At 40.8% G+C, this 22179-nt stretch overlaps 1 protein-coding gene across 3 annotated transcripts in view; it reads left to right on the top strand.

Annotated features, from left to right (window-relative positions):
* The window catches only part of raver1 (ribonucleoprotein, PTB-binding 1), a 53716-nt gene that overhangs the window by 2193 nt on the left and 29344 nt on the right, over positions 1 to 22179 (top strand). For all 3 annotated transcript variants that reach the window (XM_022667182.2, XM_022667181.2, XM_022667180.2), the window contains exons 2-5: positions 1178 to 1244; positions 3829 to 4298; positions 13859 to 14050; positions 14524 to 14644. In XM_022667182.2, the coding sequence (XP_022522903.2) occupies positions 1178 to 1244; positions 3829 to 4298; positions 13859 to 14050; positions 14524 to 14644 (850 nt within the window). The remainder of the gene's footprint in view (positions 1 to 1177; positions 1245 to 3828; positions 4299 to 13858; positions 14051 to 14523; positions 14645 to 22179) is intronic.

The following is a 22179-nucleotide window of genomic DNA, read 5'->3' as shown; positions in this document are numbered from 1 at the left end:
TCAGTCATTAGACACTTTATTGGAAACAAACAAATTTGTGCTTACTTATAAACAATCGTTTGTTTTATTCATATAAGGTTTTCTAAAACAACTAACTAGATTTTCAAAACAGACATTGGCCACTTTATTGGAAACACCTGCCATGTGGTTCTAGGCAGGTAATTTTATTAGGAAAAAAATATTCTAATTCTAATTGTGCTTATTCACTTTCCAATTTATTGGAAACACCTCGCTGGCCATTTTATTAGAAACCTTCATATTTGTGATTAATCTTTGATGCCCTTTTTAATTTTTAGGAAAACATTAGAATTTCTTTTCTCTCATTGGACACTTTATTGGAAACGTACATTTTAAAACTAGACAGGGAACAGTAGTTCAATTTAGTTTCCTCACTGGACACTTTATTAAACATTTGAGACATCTACATTTGTGCTTACTTTAGAAAACGTTTTCTAACATTTATTTATAATTTTAATTCGGTCATTGGCCACTTTATTGGAAACACCTTCCTTGTGCTTCTGGCTAGAGAAAATCAGTTTTGTTTCCACTTTTGTCACTTTATTAAAAAAATTACGACATCTACATTTGTGCTTACTCATTAGCCTTTTGTCATTGGACACTTTATTGGAAACATCCAATATCTCTAGATTTGTGGTTACTTTAGAAAACATTTTCTATAACATCCATGTTTTCAATCCAGTCATTAACTGATTATCTGTCCAACCTGTTTGTTTGTTTTAGTTCAGTACTGGATACACAGAGCGCATTATCATCATTTAATGTTGTTTCTTTGACTTCTGGTAAAATGTTCTCTTTTTTCCCCTATTCCAGTATATATTGAATTGTATTTATTTATTTTTTTTATTTTTTATTTTCCCTATCGATGCAGCATTGCTCACAGTACCTGGTATTTTTATCATCTAGCCTGAATGGACCTGTAGCGGTGGATTAAAGTGCTGCTGTTCAGATACTCTCTCTGTCTCTGATCTCAGTACAGTGATTTATAGTGTAAATCTGCTGCACAGCTGTAATCTCTCTCTCTCTGTAATGAAGTGTGCGGTTGGTCAGTGTTATTTAAGCACTGAGCTGAAAGGGTTTGGTATGTTATTAATCTTGTCATATTGCTTTAAATAATTAATTTTAATGTAATATATTCTCTTGTGGTGTTTGTTTTCAGGAAGTGCACGAGCTGTTGAGCAGCTATGATCTGAAGTACTGCTTTGTGGACAAATATAAAGGAACAGGTACGTCCATCACTCACAAACACCATATGCCTTAACAGCCTGAATACAGAGTGAGACAGATGTTGCAGGATCTCCATTTTTTTTTTATTTCAGGAATAAAGAACCAGTCCCATTTTACCATTTGTTCTTTCCCTCATGGTCCCATACATGGTCTTTTAAACTGAGATTTTTCAGCGGAAAACTCCAAACAGAGGACTATTAGAATTGCTGGCAAGAGCAGCACAAGCAGCCAAAGAAACTGAGTATTTTCGATATCCATTATACTGCGTAGGTTAATGTGTAGGTTCAATGTTTTATGGCCATTTTCTTTTTAACAAACATAAAATAAAAATATGCTAGTAGCTGTTTCAGTAGCTAGCGATTTTAATTTTCCCTTTCCACCTTAAATGCTACAACAGAGGCTGCAGCATTTAAGGTGGAATGGAAAAATTAAAATAAAATGCAGATGAAGGCTAATTTTAGCTCCCCATCACAGGAATTAAGTAACCATATTTCTGAAGACGTACAATAAAATAAACACTAAAGTTAACTAGTTAACCAGCAGCAGCAGTTAGGTTGCTGAACTTTGAAGCTCCACTGTTACAGATGCATCTGTATCGGGTGAAAAACGATTTTACCAGTTCTTTTATCTTCCACTTTTAAATGAGAGAAATGGATTGGGATTGTCTATAGATGACCGGACTCACCCGATATTTGCTGGGTGTTCAGATCTCATTTTCCTTTTCATTTCTTTTCTCTTTCTTCTGACTTTCCTCAACCTGTATTTAAAATATTTGTTCCTCTCGTTTTTCTTGTGTGATTGGTAATTCTTTTGTACCTGATTACTGACTCTGACTCTGCATGATCAGTCGGCCTAAAGAGGACATACAAGTACTAGAAATGCACCAAAATAAAAATTTTGGGCAGAAAACAAACAAAATAATACAGATTTCTAATTGAATCATAAATTTACCTCAGCAGTGCTACGTTTGGAGTAGAGCAGCAGGTCTTTGTAAACTATGTATGGCTAAGTTGGCTTAGCTAAATCTGCTATCATAGCTGGACAACAGCCACTGTGTGAGGATGTACAACAAGTAAAACTGAGCACATTTAATAAGTTTAATTTATGTAAGTAGTAGTGGTGTGCATATTATATTGTACACAAACATTTCTGACGTGATAAAAAAAAAAATAGCAGCGTTTTGTATGTCTGTTTACTGTGTTTACTTTTAATTCTTCGTTTGCAGTTTATTTGCAGGCATTCCATATTGTACACTAGGGGTGGGAATCGTTTACTATCTCACGATTCGATTCGATTCCGATTTTGGGGGCCACGATTCGATTCAAAATCGATTTTTGATTCAAAACGATTTGAATTATAAAAATTTCTGCTTCTGGCTTATGAATCTTATTGAAAAAAAACCCTCCATAATATACACTGGTCCTGGAGCAGGTAATGTGTTACAAAAACAATAAAATGTGCAGGAATGTGGGTCCTCAGTGACAGAGGAATCACTGGGATATCACAATGACGTTAATGAACAATAAATAAATAATAAATAACACTGATTTATTACCAGGCTACTAGCGGTGGTGTGTAGGTGACGCTGCTGGGCTGATGTGATGATAGCAGTGAAGCGCTAAAGTTCAGGAGCAGCTGCTGATTAACTAGTTAATTTAAGGTCGTTGTATTTCTTCAGAAAGGGGGCAGGAGGTGGAGAAATTAATTCATATTGTCCATTCCTTAATTCCTCTGTGATGAGGAGCTGAAATTAGCTCTGATTAGCTTATTGTTATTTTTCCGTTCCGCCTTAAATGCTGCAGCCCGCTGCCACCTGTAGCGTTATTTAAGGTGGAACTGGAAAGTTAGCTAGTTAGCTAGCTAACAGTTACTGAAACTAACTACTAGCGATCTTTTTTATGCTTGTTATGAAGCATTCTGCCATAAAACATTGAAACTACACGTTAATCTAAGGTAATATAGTGCTTGTTCTGCCATCTTACCGGTGATTCTCAAACACCTACGCTCTGTGTGTGTCTGGAAGATCTCCGTTTGAAAGGACAAGCGCTATCCCCAGGGTTGCCAGGTCCAACAAAAATACCCAGCCCAAAATCAGTCTAAAACCCGCCCCTCAGAATCGATTTTGGGACATTTTAAATCGATTCTGAATCGTAGTAAATGAGAATCAAGATTCTTATGTGAATCGATTTTTTGGCACACCTCTATTGTACACCTTAGTTTCGTGGTATATTTTAATTGTTACTTTACTTTATTCTTCTTACTTTTTTTTTATTTTATGCAAAATTGGGGTCTTGGTTAAGTTACTGTTTACAAAAAACACACGTCTATAAATGTTTTTATATTGCCACATATATAGCCCAGTATTATAATTATTCTAGGGCCCCTGGTGAGTAGAGTGTAAAAATGAACTTAAACCTGCCGTTTGTCTGATGTACCATGATTTTGATACTTACTGCATCAGGGGTTCCTGTAGTGCTTTTCAGCTGATGTGCCCTGCCTGTTTGTTGGTTGACTGGGGTTAGTTTTATATACAGTATCCGTTTGATATAATGTTGTTCACCTGCTGCTATTGCTATCTTTCAGCCTTTGTGACGCTCCTGAACGGCGAGCAGGCCCAGTCCGCCATCCAGGAGTTCCACCAGTACGTCCTCCGGGACCGGGAGATCTCCGTTCAGCTCCAGCCCACCGACGCCCTGCTGTGCATCGCCAACTTGCCCCGGGCCTTCACCCAGCAGCAGTTCGAGGAGCTGGTCCGGCCCTTCGGGAACCTGGAGCGCTGCTTCCTGGTGCACAGCGCCGCCACAGGACACTCCAAGGGCTACGGCTTCGTGGAGTACATGAAGAAAGACTCTGCCGCCAGAGCTAAATCTGAGCTGCTGGGGAAGCAGCTGGGCTCCAGGATGCTGTACGTTCACTGGACCGAGGTCGGCTCTCTCACTTTCCCCATGCTGCACTCGCGCTGCCTCTGCATCGACCGCCTGCCTCAGAACCTGCTCACCGCCCAGGACCTCCGCACTGCCCTCAGCCACACCCCCGCGCCCGCCTTCTGCCAGGTACGTCTTCACAAGTGTACACAAATATTTTTGTAGTCGACTAATCTGACAATTTTTTAGATTAGTATTGATTTTTTTTTTTGCCACTCCCTCTTTTTGCTCCTCACACATTCAATGCAGATTTTACTGCACTTTCACTGTGCAGTAGGGCTGAGTGATATGGCCCTAAAATAACATCACAATATTCCGTGAATACACTACTGCAACAAAATGAAAATTCAGTTGTATTATTACATACGATACGATACGGCACACCCCTAACTAAGATATTAAACAAAACAAGAATTTTATCAGATTTGTAACAGAAGTCAGTGATCCAGAATGTCAAGATACTTATAATGAATCTAAATATCTCCATATATCCAGGATTAAAGTAAAATAAATGATAGTGGACAGATATAATCTGTCTCTAGTAGATATATAATAGGAAAGGAGAACAGGGTTTGTTTGTTTTTTTTGACTAAAAACAGAAAAAAATAGTACTTTGATATAATAATTAGAAGTGGGTGAAATGTCACGATATTTTAGGTTAAAATATCGTTTACGATATTTTAAAATGTTGGCGATATTATCGCGTACGATACGATATGACGCACCCCTGCTGTTCAGTACATTTTGGATAACTTTCAGTTTGGTTCAACAGTTCAGTTTGGTGGTTTGATGGTTTGTGATCATCCATCTTCCTCTTGATTATATTCCAGAGCTTTTCAAAGAACAAATCAAAGAAACGAATCATGGTCTCATTGTTGTTGTTTTTTTTTACCAGAGCTGTGTTTATATAGTTACTATATCATTTAATATAGTGTGCAGAATACAGTTTTTCCTTCACACTTATCCAGCTACTCTATCTAGTGTTAGTAATGTTAATGAAGGAGTTAATCCTGTTTAAACCTGAACCTGATCAAGCTTTCTGCAGTAGTTTAACCACCACAGGTAATTTATAGAAGTCAGTGTTTAAACTCTGCAGTGAGCAGAACCGTCCTTATTTAACCAGATTCAGACTATAGAATTGCGGAGTCAGATGTAATTTGTTTGTTTTCACTAAATCACCTTTTATCTCTCCCGCTGCAAGTCCCGCCCACACTGAAACCTCACTGGCTGAGTAAGCATAAGTTGAGGCCAATCAGGATGCTTTCTCGCGCTTTCTCTCTTCACTCTTGCGCTCCAGCACACATTAACGACACGTCGACAATGGAATTCCGTGTCGACAATTTTTTTATATCGTTATATAATCGTTGCAGTTCTACCTGGTAGGATTTTTTATTGGCAAGCAGTTGTTCGATATAGCTAGGGCGTCAACAACTAATCAATTAATAAAATGGCTGGCGACATAATTTAATAGCCAATTAGTAAGGACATAACTCGGGGGGGTGTCCAAACTACGGCCTTTAGGCCATTTGTAGCTCATTTCCTTTTTTGAGCGGCCTGCGAGGTATTTTAGAAATAGAATGAAAGTTAGCTCGCTGTTAAGCAGGTTTTTATAATGAGAGATTCAAAGTTTGAATGCTAGGTTGTTGCTCGCCATCACATAAACCCAATTTAAAACACTTAAAACACTGCTCATCTCCTTTCCTTCCTTCACTATGACTACATTGAAGCTGACATCTTTTCTTAAAAGCTCAGAAACATCAAAGAAACGTAAAATGGACAGTGAATGCAGATTTATTTATTTATTTATGTAATGTTTAATTTGTCAGGAATCAGTTGCCGTAATGAATGAGTATTAATATTAATAGGCATTATTAACGAAATCTCAATTTTAAAAATCTTAGTTTGTAGAGGTGTGCCAAAAAATCGATTCACATAAGAATCTTGATTCTCATTTACTACGATTCAGAATCGATTTAAAATGTCCCAAAATCGATTCTGAGGGGCGGGTTTTAGACTGATTTTGGGCTGGGTATTTTTGTTGGACCTGGCAACCCTGGGGATAGCGCTTGTCCTTTCAAACGGAGATCTTCCAGACACACACAGAGCGTAGGTGTTTGAGAATCACCGGTAAGATGGCAGAACAAGCACTATATTACATTAGATTAACGTGTAGTTTCAATGTTTTATGGCAGAATGCTTCATAACAAGCATAAAAAAGATCGCTAGTAGTTAGTTTCAGTAACTGTTAGCTAGCTAACTAGCTAACTTTCCAGTTCCACCTTAAATAACGCTACAGGTGGCAGCGGGCTGCAGCATTTAAGGCGGAACGGAAAAATACAATAAGCTAATCAGAGCTAATTTCAGCTCCTCATCACAGAGGAATTAAGGAATGGACCATATGAATTAATTTCTCCACCTCCTGCCCCCTTTCTGAAGAAATACAACGACCTTAAATTAACTAGTTAATCAGCAGCTGCTCCTGAACTTTAGCGCTCCACTGCTATCATCACATCAGCCCAGCAGCGTCACCTACACACCACCGCTAGTAGCCTGGTAATAAATCAGTGTTATTTATTATTTATTTATTGTTCATTAACGTCATTGTGATATCCCAGTGATTCCTCTGTCACTGAGGACCCACGTTCCTGCACATTTTATTGTTTTTGTAACACATTACTTGCTCCAGGACCAGTGTATATTATGGAGGGTTTTTTTTCAATAAGATTCATAAGCCAGAAGCAGAAATTTTTATAATTCAAATCGTTTTGAATCAAAAATCGATTTTGAATCAAATCGTGGCCCCCAAAATCGGAATCGAATCGAATCGTGAGATAGTAAACGATTCCCACCCCTATTAGTTTGTCTATCTTTGACAGTGTTGTGTAAAGATCCAGGTTTTCAGCGAGTCTTAACAACGAATCGATTATTAATTAATCAAATATTCACTATTCACTGTATACCTGTAACTCTACCTCTTCACTACTTTACTTTAACTGATGCTCTCAAACACTTTATTAAGAGACAAGAAATTCAAGTAATTAACTCTTGATGAGTTCAGCACAGCTGTTAACTGAAAGCCTGAATTCCAGGAGACTCTACCTCATAAAACTGACTGAGAAAATCCAGCAGAGATGTTCAAAACTGAAATAATCTAAAATATAAAACATTCTGGTTTAACACTTTTTTTTTTATTTTTTTATTATTTGTTTTTCTTCATAGTTTGGTTGAGTTTAGTATTAATCTACAACATAAAACATATTTTTAAATAAACCACTATTTTAAATTTGAGGTGTCCAAACTTTTACTGATACTGTGCTATTAAAATATTTGTGGAGACTAGGCCTGTCACGATAAGTTTTTAACATTCATAACATGTTGTCCCAGAAATTATTGCGATAAACGGTATTGTTGCCATTTTAAGACCATTAAATATCACTAATATAACACTAACCTAATATCATAAAGGAATTACACCCTTTTAAAGACAGTAAAACGGGGGGAATCGTGGGTCTGCCCCACACCATGACGTGCGGCCTCAGTCTGTCCCAGCTGGCCCGCATTGGACTGGGATAAAGACCCTGCCTCATTTTGTTAGTGCAAACACAATGAACAAAAGCACGTTTATTAAAATGATTGAGATCACGTCAATTTATTGAATGATAAGTTGATAATGTAATTATTGTGACGCCTAGTGGAGACCCCTTGTAACGAATGCATTACAAGATGTGCAAATGCACGTAGAACTTGGTGTTTAATATTTCGTTTTTTCCATAAAACTCCACTTTGCTGCTGCTGTTTTTAAGAGTTGCTGGGTTTGGTCGTGTCAAATCTCAGTCACCATCTGGAAGATCCCAGAAGAAGTCTTACTGTCTGCAGTTTTTATACATTTTATTTATATTTCTATTTATTTCCCCTCCTATCCCCAGCTGGGGTAATTACGCTCCTCTTCTCTGGTCCGGGCGGTGCTCTGCTGGGGTGGTTGTCCTGTTTGGACGAGCTCCTGTATCGGTAGCTGTGTGTTCTCTGGGGTTGGTGTACGTGGCGGTACAGCGGGTATATGGCGGGGGTTGCTCGCTGTTGGGCTGAAAGGTCTGAAAGGGGGAGGTGGTGGATCAGGGAATCGGAGCTGACAGGCAGCAGTGGTGCATGAAGCCGGTGAGGGACGATGACGCTGCTGCTGCTGCATAAATACACAAATGTTTACAGTGCAGAACCTCAGAACACTCTGCAGTTCACTACTGTTCTTTAACATATATATATATACACTGCATGTGAACACGTAAACATATACTTACATTTAACGGTGGAAAATGTTATATAAATGCCTGATATCCTGGAAATGTTGAGTATCTGTGTGTGGGGCTGGAGGATATAATATTAATTTGTCTGTTTTATAACAGTTAATACTGCAAGACATGATTTTGTCTTTTTGCACATAATGGTTTATTTAAGTATTTTATTAGTAGCTGCTTAAACAATTAACATTTAAATGCTGCTGTTTCCCTGTATTTTTCTGAGCCTAGTTTGTTAATAATAATGACAGATTAATAGATATATTTAGCATTAGATAAGTCTTTATTGATCCCTATGGGAGGGTTCCCTCAGGGAAATTAAGATTCCACCAACATAATTACTGTAAACAAGGAATAAACACAAAGAACCGAGGGGAATAAATTAATAAAAAATAAATTGCAATATACACTAATCCGAAAAGTCCAGCTGGAGAGGTATTGCATATTACTGCACTCTGTTTAAAAAGTATTGCACAGTCTTAAAAATAGAACATATTTTTAAACCTTCTTAATGCTGCAGTAGCTATACTGTGTTTACATCACTGTGTAAAATATATAAATCCACTAATGTCGCCATACTCTGTAAAGAGTGAATTACAGGAGAAATCTGAAGCAAAATGTGGAACGTCTTGATTTAACTTGTGTTAAAAAAAGAATAGTTAAAATATTCAGATTAATATTATTGCATTAAGTTTCGACCACCCTGTTTTTTGTTTTTTATAATAAAAGAAAAGCATGTTTTGGCCACTGAAGACCTGTTGATGTGTAAGTAGAACACTCTATATACACACACAACAGACTGCTAAATAAACTGTATTCATGCAGTGGAAAGCATGAATATTTTAAAGATATTTTAGCAATAGCTGGATCTCATGCATTTACACAATTCATTTAAACCCTAACCTACCAGTGAAGTGTGGAGCTACCTTGAGTTTGTGAAGGTAGAAATAGTAAATTCTTTGTATGGGTAACCTTTTTAATTTCGTCTGTCTATAAATAAATAAGAGATCTACAATTGAGTTTTAAATAAATTACATTTACTTTTCATAATGACCATTTAGGATGGATGTGTTTACAATCTGTCTAGTAGGGCTGGCCCGAATAGCGTTTTTTGAGCTCCGGATATTCGGCACTGATTCGAAGCGAATATTCGAATATTCGTTTTTAAAAAAAGAGGTACAAAAAAAAAATAAAAAATCACGGCCCCTTTAATCCACTGAAAAATTTGCTCTGACCGACGAGACATATTCACCCCGGATTTTTGGTGTTTTTATCCCGGATTTTTGTGTTTTCACCCCATATTTTTTCTGTGTTTTTAGCCCAGATTTCTTTGTGTTTTCATCCCGGAATTTCTGCTGCCCTACACCGCGGCTTATCCGCTGCGTAAGCAGGCTAGGAGGCTGCTGCTGCACGGTTTCTCCGCTGCGCAAGCCAGCCCAGTAAATTGCTGTTTGTGTTTTCACACTTAGGCTATTTGCTTAAAAAAACAAACAAAAAAAACGTTTGTTCAGGAAGTATTTTATATTCTTAAACATTGTTGATTATATTAGAGGACAGTCATTGTAAACTGTACTTGGTCTATTTCGGTTAAAGGATTGTGCAGGGCATATTACTGATTTTGTATTTTTGCACTTGGGCTATAAGCTCAATATTAAATATTTCGTTTGTTTAGAAATTATTTTATATTTTTAAACCATGTTAAATTATATTAGAGTAGAGGAAAGTCATTGTTAATGACGTTATTGTACTTGGTCTATTTCGGTTAAAGGATTGTGCAGGGCATAGCCGTATTACTGATTTTGTATTTTTGCACTTGGGCTATAAGCTCAATATTAAATATTTCGTTTGCTTAGAAATTATTTTATGTTTTTAAACCATTTTAAATTATATTAGATAAGAGGAAATTCGTTCAGACATCATTTTTGTAGGCCAGGCTTTTGTAACCGATTTAGCCCCTACTGTTGCCACATTACCCCTTACGTTTTATTATATAAATCAGTTTCGAAGAGCCTGCATTTTTTTTTATCATGTATAATAGAGGTCTGCGCGAGACTGATTTTTAAACCCACTCTTCCACGCTCCCGCGTTTCTGTCTCGTTACCGCTCCGCAAAAAATAGCTTCTTTTAATCCCGCGCCCGCCCGCCACATACACATTTCTGCCGCTCCCGCCCCACGTTCCTAATATAAATTAAATAAACTACATTTAATGCTTCAAATTTACTTATATATTTATTAAAACAGCAGCGCCGTTCCTTACCCCAGTCCAAACACCATCGGTGTGTGCGTGTGTGTCGGTCCATCCTGCGCGTTGAGAGTTTTCTTTAGGTTTTTTTTTTTTTTTTTTTTTTTTTACAATTATTAGTTTTCTTAACTATTTATTAATTTGCTCCCGCATCCTCTGGATTAAACTCCCGCTCCAGCCAATAACAGTTCAGGGGTGGGTTTCCCGAAAACGATCAATCTTAGCGAATAACGAACGAACTAACGAATGACGTGAGTAAAGAACGAGCCAGTTCTGCGAGTGTTTCCCAAAGAGCTTCGCAACGTGAAAATTAACGAAGGAGGTTAAAGAACGTCTTTGTTGACTCCTCCCAAAAACAGCGCACTCAATCGATCCACAAATATCGATTCAACACTGCATATATGCAGTATTTATTCACTATTACACCCTAAAAACGTAGAAATGTGTTGTAATCATCAACATTATACATATTCTGAAATTTAAATTACAAAAGGATGTACTTTGGCATTAATAAAATACTCCTAAAGATACATATGACTAAATAAATAATAAAAAATCTAATCTATTTTAAAACATTAAACTTTTCTTACTTTTTTAAAATTATTATAGTTAATATATATTATATTAATAGATATTATACTAATAGTATTAATATTGATAGTAATATTAATGTATTATTATTATTATTATTATTATTATTATTATTATTATGAATAATTATATAAAAATAATATAAAATATATAAAAAATAAATTATATAAAAATAATATAATATAATAATACGTATGTACCTGTTTTTTTTAAACCAACCAAAATATGTTTTATATTCACTCTATGAGGCTCCTGCTCATCCTAAATCACTCAGTTGAGTTTAGGTCAGGGGATTGTGAAGGCCATGCACCTTTTTGTTTACTAGACAATTCCATATGCGTCAATTAATCGTTTTCATGGTTTTAATATTAATCGCCAATGTAAAAAAATAAAAAATTAAATAATTAAATGAGACGTGTCCAACTTTTGACTGGTACTTATATATTTGCGAGTTGACACACCCCAGAGTTTGCCCAGATGAACGGCCACAATGTTGGTTAGAAGCACCTGAATAAGGAATATTATTAAATATTACCTGCACATTCACCGATACCCTTTACAATACCTATAGGTGGGATTAAAGACACCGCAGGCGTCCCCTGCACCGGACCTACTTTGCAGCTTTGCTTAAACCGTGAGCATCATCTGCAGGAATTCACTGATTGCATTTCTTGCAGCATTAATGTCAAGAACTCCAGCATCGCTAATCTGGATTTTAATGATTTATTCGTGGGTTTCATTGGTCAATTCCAATATGCCCAGTTATACTACAAGCCACAGACAAAGTTGGCATCATAACATAACATAACATAACATAACATAACATAACATAACATAACATAACATAACATAACATAACATAACATAACATAACATAACATAACATAACATAACATAACATAACATAACATAACAATATTGATAATTATATAATAATATAATTGATTATAATTAATAGTAATATAATATAATTGTTCAACCACGGAAATAATATTTTTTCTTCTTCAAAATTGGCGGTCCCTGGTGTTTAAGGTGCTGAACTGCAAGTCGAGATCCCCTAAAGAAGCTCTTTAAGAATAACGACTGGGTGAGAGCACTCGTTAATCTGCGAGCGAGTTTACGTTGTACTTTAGTTACGCACGGGTTTGGGAAACACTCTTTAATTAACGATCAATCTTAAGTACGAGTTAACGAAGTTCTTAGCGTTACGAAGCTTTCGGGAAACCCACCCCAGTTCTGTCCGCGCGCAAGATATTCTGACGGGACCCGCGAGAACAGAAGTGGTTAGAGTGAGGTGGAACTCTGGAAAGGAGAAAAAAAACGAATATCCGAATACCAAAATTAAAAACCGAATACCTACTCAACGAAAGAATATTCGAATACCCGAATATTCGGGTCCAGCCCTAGATTTTAGTGAGGATTCTGTTATCTTTAGTTATCATGTTGGTAAAAGCTGTTACAGCCAGAAAAAAGGTCCTGGGGCCTACCAGACACCTCTGCTTTTAGGAGTCATTGAAGGGGGCTTTGTAAGAAAGGTAGCAAAAGCACATTAATGCTGTTTATTATAATATTTTGCTCTCATTACTGCTTTCAGTTTAAAATAAAAATCTTAAGAACTGCTCTAAATAATGAGTGTATTAATGATGTGGAATTGTAAATATTACTAGTGGTAAAGATAATTTGCAATTAGTTCACACTTGTAAGGATTCAATTGTAAATATCTGAAGTTAATGTTTGGTTAGTTGTTAATTGCGGATATGTTCAGTTGGAGCTTTTATACAACTCAATGCCGTCTTAATGGATTTGCTGCTTTTTTTTTTTTTCTTCTTTTTTTTTGTTATATAAATTGTTAGTATTGATTTTGTGGTAAATGTTTGTGTTTCTGATACTTAAATAGACCTCTAAACTATCTCTTAACCTTTCCCCCTCTATAATAAAAGTTCTGGGCGTGATCTGGATTGTGCTGCTTTAGCGCTCGACCCGGTGAACCGTTCCTCACGTTTATGCTCTGGCTGCAGGTCAGTGGTGGGTTTTAGGCCCCTGACCTTTGCCCTGCTTTCCCTCAGGCGGTTCTGAGTTCTATAGACGGGGCTCTGATGGTTTGTATGGTGGATCACCTGACCCGGCCAGGTGCTGTCGGTCAGCGGGCCTCTGACCCGCGGGTCTTTCTGGAACCGGGAAGAGCAGCTCCCTATTTACACCCTGTTAAAACACTGAACACACCTGTTCTCAGGTACGCCGGTTCTGCTGGGGTTTTGTTTAACAATGGAACAGATGTTCCACATTCATCTCCTGAGCTTTCAGAACTGCTGCTGTTCTCCTAAAGAGGCTTTAGAGGACGATGGACTCGTCCAAGTTAGGGCTGCAACAACAAGTAGATATAATCGACAATGTCTATTGTCTATTTAAATTTGTCGACTAATCGTTAATTTGTAAGCTGTTTCTATTGTTTTTAGGGATGGAGGACATGGCAGAAATAATCAAGACTAACTTTAACTGTTTAACTTGACTCATTAACACTAATGTTATTTTCTTGTCTCTGCTTACTGTGGTGTTTCCTCAGCTGGCTCAGGGACAGGACGGCAGCTTCAGGCGTTTTGCTGTTCTGGAGTACTCCACGCCGGAGATGGCTGAGGAGGTGCAGCGGTTAACTGATGGAAGGCCTCTAGGTGGCGCTCACATCCGTGTCTCCTTCTGCGCACCAGGACCACCGGGACGGAGCATGCTGGCAGCTCTCATCGCCGCCCAGACCATGGTACACCAAACCAGTCCCCTACACCGAGACTCTACAGTCATATAGTCTATCCGGCAGATTTCTACTCTTTCTTTCTGTCCCTGTTTCTCTCTTTTGCTGTCAATTCAATTCAAGTTGGCTTTATTAGCATGACTGTTAATAAAGTTGCCAAAACGCACAAATATCAAAACTGACATTAATGAAAATATTAACAGGAACATCAATTAAACAAGCAATAATAATGAATAATAATAGAGTAATTCGAATAATTAATAATAACTCTTCACTCTGTTTCTCTTTCTCTAAATGTCTCTCACGGTCTCTTTTGCTGTCTCACTATCTCTTGCTGTCTTTTTCCTCCTTTCTCTCACGGTCATTCTCTCTTTCTCTCTTGCTATCTTTTATTCACTCTCCCTAATTGTCTACTTCTTTCTCTCTCTCACTGTCTTTATTTCTGTCTTATTACTCTCTCTCTCTCTTCTCTCCTCTCTCAGGCGTTGAACAGGGGGAAGGGTCTCCTGCCTGAGCCGAGTGCGATGCAGATCCTCTCTGGTCTGAATAATCCGGCCACCCTGAAGATGCTGCTGGCATCTCTCAACCAGGGACACAAACAAGGTACCACCTCCCCCTGCCTCCTGCGGCATTGGAAACATTAGGGTTGTTCGGAGTGAAGTTAATAGGTTCTCTATTTCCTGGAGTAATTATTTTTTATTTATTTCCAGCTTCTCATCTTTCAATAAAAATCCCTATCCAAATAAATGTCTCCATCCAGATTAGGGCTGCACAATATATTGTTTATGCATAGTCATTGCAATGTGTCACTTAAGGCCATTAAATTAAACATGTCATGTAATGTTTAGATTCTTGACACAAATAGATACACAGTGCTGTCTCTGTGTCTGTGTGAGTGACAGATTGCTGCTGCTTTATTAGTGCACTATAGGACTCTGTGGGCGTGGCCTAAGCTTTTGTTCTTAATTGCTTAATTTTTTCTCCTTACATTTACTTTTATGTTTTTAAGTAGTTTTGAAACCAGTACTTTTAATTAGTGTGATTGCAGTAATGCAATCACAGTATTGTTCTTCTTAAGTCTTATTCTTATTATTATTATTATTAGTGTGATTGCAGTAATGCAATCACAGTATTGATCTTCTTAAGTCTTATTAGTGTGATTGCAGTAATGCAATCACAGTATTGTTCTTCTTAAGTCTTATTCTTCTTCTTCTTCTTCTTCTTCTTATTATTATTATTAGTGTGATTGCAGTAATGCAATCACAGTATTGTTCTTCTTAAGTCTTATTCTTATTATTATTAGTGTGATTGCAGTAATGCAATCACAGTATTGTTCTTCTTAAGTCTTATTCTTATTATTAGTGTGATTGCAGTAATGCAATCACAGTATTGTTCTTCTTAAGTCTTATTAGTGTGATTGCAGTAATGCAATCACAGTATTGATCTTCTTAAGTCTTATTCTTCTTCTTCTTCTTCTTATTATTATTAGTGTGATTGCAGTAATGCAATCACAGTATTGATCTTCTTAAGTCTTATTCTTCTTCTTCTTCTTCTTCTTCTTCTTCTTATTATTAGTGTGATTGCAGTAATGCAATCACAGTATTGTTCTTCTTAAGTCTTATTCTTCTTCTTCTTCTTATTATTAGTGTGATTGCAGTAATGCAATCACAGTATTGTTCTTCTTAAGTCTTATTCTTCTTCTTCTTCTTCTTCTTATTATTATTATTATTCCACCTGTTTTTTGTCCGGTTAACTAGTGCCGCAGTTTTCGAAATATCGACTTCGTTCAAAAGAGAAAACGTGCGTCCATATCGGGAATGGTGGGCTTGTATACAGCTTTCCGATCGGACTTACGTTTTTCGTAAAAACTTCGTAAGTACGCGTTTTTTTGACCATTGAAAATGAATGGGCAGAACTTTGCACGCCCGTGGACGTCGCAATTTTTGAAATACGAAGATGAAACCAATTGAGGACCTGTAGAACTTATTGAGCTCTTTCCGAAAATATGCGTTACGAAAAGTTACGTCGTACGGATTTCGTACGAATGTCGTACGAAATGGCCCCATTGGAATGAATGGGGCCAATCGGAGGACGGCAGCTAGATCGAAGGACAGGTAGCTAGAACTCCAGTACTGTGTGTAATGGAGCAGCTATGGGATAAATCAGCGTTAGGTCAAAAGTTTGGACACCCCGGCCCCCCCCAGTACTGTGTGTAATGGAGCCATGGGTCAAAAGTTTGGACACCCCGGCCCCCCAGTACTGTGTGTAATGGAGCCACGGGTCAAAAGTTTGGACACCCCCGAACGGCCAGAGCAACCTAGCGTGCATAGCTGATTGATGTATTTGCACGTTGCGTAGCAACGTGCAAACACCATTTAATCTAATTTATGCATATAAATCACCTAGCAACCACCTAGAAACACCATAGCAACCACCACAGATACCATAGCAACACCTTAGCAACCACCTAGCAACACCTTAGCAACCACCTAGCAACCACCTAGCAACACCTTAGCAACCTCCCCGGATACCATAGCAACACCTTAGCAACCGCCTAGCAACACCTTAGCAACCGCCTAGCAACCACCTAGCAACACCTTAGCAACCACCACAGATACCATAGCAACACCTTAGCAACCGCCTAGCAACACCTTAGCAACCACCTAGCAACCACCTAGCAACACCTTAGCAACCACCACAGATACCATAGCAACACCTTAGCAACCGCCTAGCAACACCTTAGCAACCACCTAGCAACCACCCCGGATACCATAGCAACACCTTAGCAACCGCCTAGCAACAACTTAGCAACCACCTAGCAACCACCTAGCAACACCTTAGCAACCACCACAGATACCATAGCAACACCTTAGCAACCGCCTAGCAACACCTTAGCAACCACCTAGCAACCACCTAGCAACACCTTAGCAACCTCCCCGGATACCGTAGCAACACCTTAGCAACCGCCTAGCAACACCTTAGCAACCGCATAGCAACCACTTAGCAACCACCTTAGCAACCACCCCGGATACCATAGCAACACCTTAGCAACCGCCTAGCAACCACCTAGCAACACCTTAGCAACCTCCCCGGATACCATAGCAACACCTTAGCAACCGCCTAGCAACACCTTAGCAACCGCATAGCAACCACTTAGCAACACCTTAGCAACCACCCCGGATACCATAGCAACACCTTAGCAACCGCCTAGCAACCACCTAGCAACACCTTAGCAACCACCCCGGATACCATAGCAACACCTTAGCAACTGCCTAGCAACACCCTAGCAACCACCTAGCAACCACCTAGCAACACCTTAGCAACCACCCCGGATACCATAGCAACACCTTAGCAACCGCCTAGCAACACCCTAGCAACCACCTAGCAACCACCTAGCAACACCTTAGCAACCACCCAAGATACCATAGCAACACCTTAGCAACCGCCTAGCAACACCCTAGCAACCACCTAGCAACCACCTCGCAACCACCTAGCAACACCTTAGCAACCACCCCGGATACCATAGCAACACCTTAGCAACCGCATAGCAACACCTTAGCAACCACCTAGCAACCACCTAGCAACACCATAGCAACCACCACAGATACCATAGCAACACCTTAGCAACCGCCTAGCAACACCTTAGCAACCACCTAGCAACCACCTAGCAACACCTTAGCAACCTCCCCGGATACCATAGCAACACCTTAGCAACCGCCTAGCAACACCTTAGCAACCGTATAGCAACCACTTAGCAACACCTTAGCAACCACCCCGGATACCATAGCAATACCTTAGCAACCGCCTAGCAACCACCTAGCAACACCTTAGCAACCACCCCGGATACCATAGCAACACCTTAGCAACCGCCTAGCAACACCCTAGCAACCACCTAGCAACCACCTAGCAACACCTTAGCAACCACCCCGGATACCATAGCAACACCTTAGCAACCGCCTAGCAACACCTTAGCAACCACCTAGCAACACCTTAGCAGATACCAGCCAGCACTGCAATCACACTCGCAGTTTCTGCAGGAACTGCAATCTAGTTATTATTATTATTATTATTATTATTATTCCACCTGTTTTTTGTCCGGTTAACTAGTGCCGCAGTTTTCGAAATATCGACTTCGTTCAAAAGAGAAAACGTGCGTCCATATCGGGAATGGTGGGCTTGTATACAGCTTTCCGATCGGACTTACGTTTTTCGTAAAAACTTCGTAAGTACGCGTTTTTTTGCCCATTGAAAATGAATGGGCAGAACTTTGCACGCCCGTGGACGTCGCAATTTTTGAAATACTAAGATGAAACCAATTGAGGACCTGTAGAACTTATTGAGCTCTTTCCGAAAATATGCGTTACGAAAAGTTACGACGTACGGATTTCGTACGAATGTCGTACGAAGTGGCCCCATTGGAATGAATGGGGCCAATCGGAGGACGGCAGCTAGATCGAAGGACAGGTAGCTAGAACTCCAGTACTGTGTGTAATGGAGCAGCTATGGGATAAATCAGCGTTAGGTCAAAAGTTTGGACACCCCGGCCCCCCAGTACTGTGTGTAATGGAGCCACGGGTCAAAAGTTTGGACACCCCGGCCCCCCAGTACTGTGTGTAATGGAGCCACGGGTCAAAAGTTTGGACACCCCCGAACGGCCAGAGCAACCTAGCGTGCATAGCTGATTGATGTATTTGCACGTTGCGTAGCAACGTGCAAACACCATTTAATCAAATTTATGCATATACATCACCTAGCAACCACCTAGAAACACCATAGCAACCACCCCGGATACCATAGCAACACCTTAGCAACCGCCTAGCAACACCATAGCAACCACCTAGCAACCATCTAGCAACACCTTAGCAACCACCCCAGATACCATAGCAACACCTTAGCAACCCCCTAGCAACACCCTAGCAACCACCTAGCAACCACCTAGCAACACCTTAGCAACCACCCTGGATACCATAGCAACACCTTAGCAACCGCCTAGCAACACCCTAGCAACCACCTAGCAACCACCTAGCAACACCTTAGCAAACACCCCGGATACCATAGCAACACCTTAGCAACCGCCTAGCAACACCCTAGCAACCACCTAGCAACCACCTAGCAACACCTTAGCAACCACCCCGGATACCATAGCAACACCTTAGCAACCGCCTAGCAACACCCTAGCAACCACCTAGCAACCACCTAGCAACACCTTAGCAACCACCCCGGATACCATAGCAACACCTTAGCAACCACCTAGCAACACCCTAGCAACCACCTAGCAACCACCTAGCAACACCTTAGCAACCACCCCGGATACCATAGCAACACCTTAGCAACCGCCTAGCAACACCCTAGCAACCACCTAGCAACCACCTAGCAACACCTTAGCAACCACCCCGGATACCATAGCAACACCTTAGCAACCGCCTAGCAACACCCTAGCAACCACCTAGCAACACCTTAGCAACCACCCCGGATACCATAGCAACACCTTAGCAACCGCCTAGCAACACCTTAGCAACCACCTAGCAACCACCTAGCAACACCTTAGCAACCACCCCGGATACCATAGCAACACCTTAGCAACCGCCTAGCAACACCCTAGCAACCACCTAGCAACCACCTAGCAACACCTTAGCAACCACCCCGGATACCATAGCAACACCTTAGCAACCGCCTAGCAACACCCTAGCAACCGCCTAGCAACCAACTAGCAACACCTTAGCAACCACCCCGGATACCATAGCAACACCTTAGCAACCGCCTAGCAACACCCTAGCAACCACCTAGCAACCACCTAGCAACACCTTAGCAACCACCCCGGATACCATAGCAACACCCTAGCAACACCCTAGCAACCACCTAGCAACACCTTAGCAACCACCCCGGATACCATAGCAACACCTTAGCAACTGCCTAGCAACACCCTAGCAACCACCTAGCAACCACCTAGCAACACCTTAGCAACCACCCAAAATACCATAGCAACACCTTAGCAACCGCCTAGCAACACCCTAGCAACCACCTAGCAACCACCTAGCAACACCTTAGCAACCACCCCGGATACCATAGCAACACCTTAGCAACCGCCTAGCAACACCTTAGCAACCACCTAGCAACCACCTAGCAACACCTTAGCAACCACCCCGGATACCATAGCAACACCTTAGCAACCGCCTAGCAACACCCTAGCAACCACCTAGCAACCACCTAGCAACACCTTAGCAACCACCCCGGATACCATAGCAACACCTTAGCAACCGCCTAGCAACACCCTAGCAACCGCCTAGCAACCAACTAGCAATACCTTAGCAACCACCCCGGATACCATAGCAACACCTTAGCAACCGCCTAGCAACACCTTAGCAACCACCTAGCAACATCTTCGCAACCACCTAGTAACCACCTAGCAACACCTTAGCAACCACCCCAGATACCATAGCAACACCTTAGCAACCGCCTAGCAACAGCTTAGCAACCACCTAGCAACATCTTAGCAACCACCCCGGATACCATAGCAACACCTTAGCAACACCTTAGCAGATACCAGCCAGCACTGCAATCACACTCGCAGTTTCTGCAGGAACTGCAATCTAGTTATTATTATTATTCCACCTGTTTTTTGTCCGGTTAACTAGTGCCGCAGTTTTCGAAATATCGACTTCGTTCAAAAGAGAAAACGTGCGTCCTTATCGGGAATGGTGGGCTTGTATACAGCTTTCCGATCGGACTTACGTTTTTCGTAAAAACTTCGTAAGTACGCGTTTTTTTGACCATTGAAAATGAATGGGCAGAACTTTGCACGCCCGTGGACGTCGCAATTTTTGAAATACTAAGATGAAACCAATTGAAGACCTGTAGAACTTATTGAGCTCTTTCCGAAAATATGCGTTACGAAAAGTTACGACGTACGGATTTCGTACGAATGTCGTACGAAGTGGCCCCATTGGAATGAATGGGGCCAATCGGAGGACGGCAGCTAGATCGAAGGACAGGTAGCTAGAACTCCAGTACTGTGTGTAATGGAGCAGCTATGGGATAAATCAGCGTTAGGTCAAAAGTTTGGACACCCCGGCCCCCCAGTACTGTGTGTAATGGAGCCATGGGTCAAAAGTTTGGACACCCCGGCCCCCCAGTACTGTGTGTACTGGAGCCACGGGTCAAAAGTTTGGACACCCCCGAACGGCCAGAGCAACCTAGCGTGCATAGCTGATTGATGTATTTGCACGTTGCGTAGCAACGTGCAAACACCATTTAATCTAATTTATGCATATAAATCACCTAGCAACCACCTAGAAACACCATAGCAACCACCACAGATACCATAGCAACACCTTAGCAACCGCCTAACAACACCTTAGCAACCACCTAGCAACCACCTAGCAACACCTTAGCAACCTCCCCGGATACCATAGCAACACCTTAGCAACCGCCTAGCAACACCTTAGCAACCGCATAGCAACCACTTAGCAACACCTTAGCAACCACCCCGGATACCATAGCAACACCTTAGCAACCGCCTAGCAACCACCTAGCAACACCTTAGCAACCACCCCGGATACCATAGCAACACCTTAGCAACCGCCTAGCAACACCTTAGCAACCACCTAGCAACACCTTAGCAACCACCCCGGATACCATAGCAACACCTTAGCAACCGCCTAGCAACACCCTAGCAACCACCTAGCAACCACCTAGCAACACCTTAGCAACCACCCCGGATACCATAGCAACACCTTAGCAACCGCCTAGCAACACCTTAGCAACCACCTAGCAACCACCTAGCAACACCTTAGCAACCACCCTGGATACCATAGCAACACCTTAGCAACCGCCTAGCAACACCCTAGCAACCACCTAGCAACCACCTAGCAACACCTTAGCAACCACCCCGGATACCATAGCAACACCTTAGCAACCGCCTAGCAACACCCTAGCAACCACCTAGCAACCACCTAGCAACACCTTAGCAACCACCCCGGATACCATAGCAACACCTTAGCAACCGCCTAGCAACACTCTAGCAACCACCTAGCAACCACCTAGCAACACCTTAGCAACCACCCCGGATACCATAGCAACACCTTAGCAACAGCCTAGCAACACCTTAGCAACCACGTAGCAACCACTTAGCAACACCT

This window comes from Astyanax mexicanus, chromosome 3 (genome assembly GCF_023375975.1).
Source record: "Astyanax mexicanus isolate ESR-SI-001 chromosome 3, AstMex3_surface, whole genome shotgun sequence".
Taxonomy (NCBI): domain Eukaryota; kingdom Metazoa; phylum Chordata; class Actinopteri; order Characiformes; family Acestrorhamphidae; genus Astyanax; species Astyanax mexicanus.
Note: the sequence above shows the minus strand (reverse complement) of the source record. Positions and strands in the feature narration are given on the sequence as shown.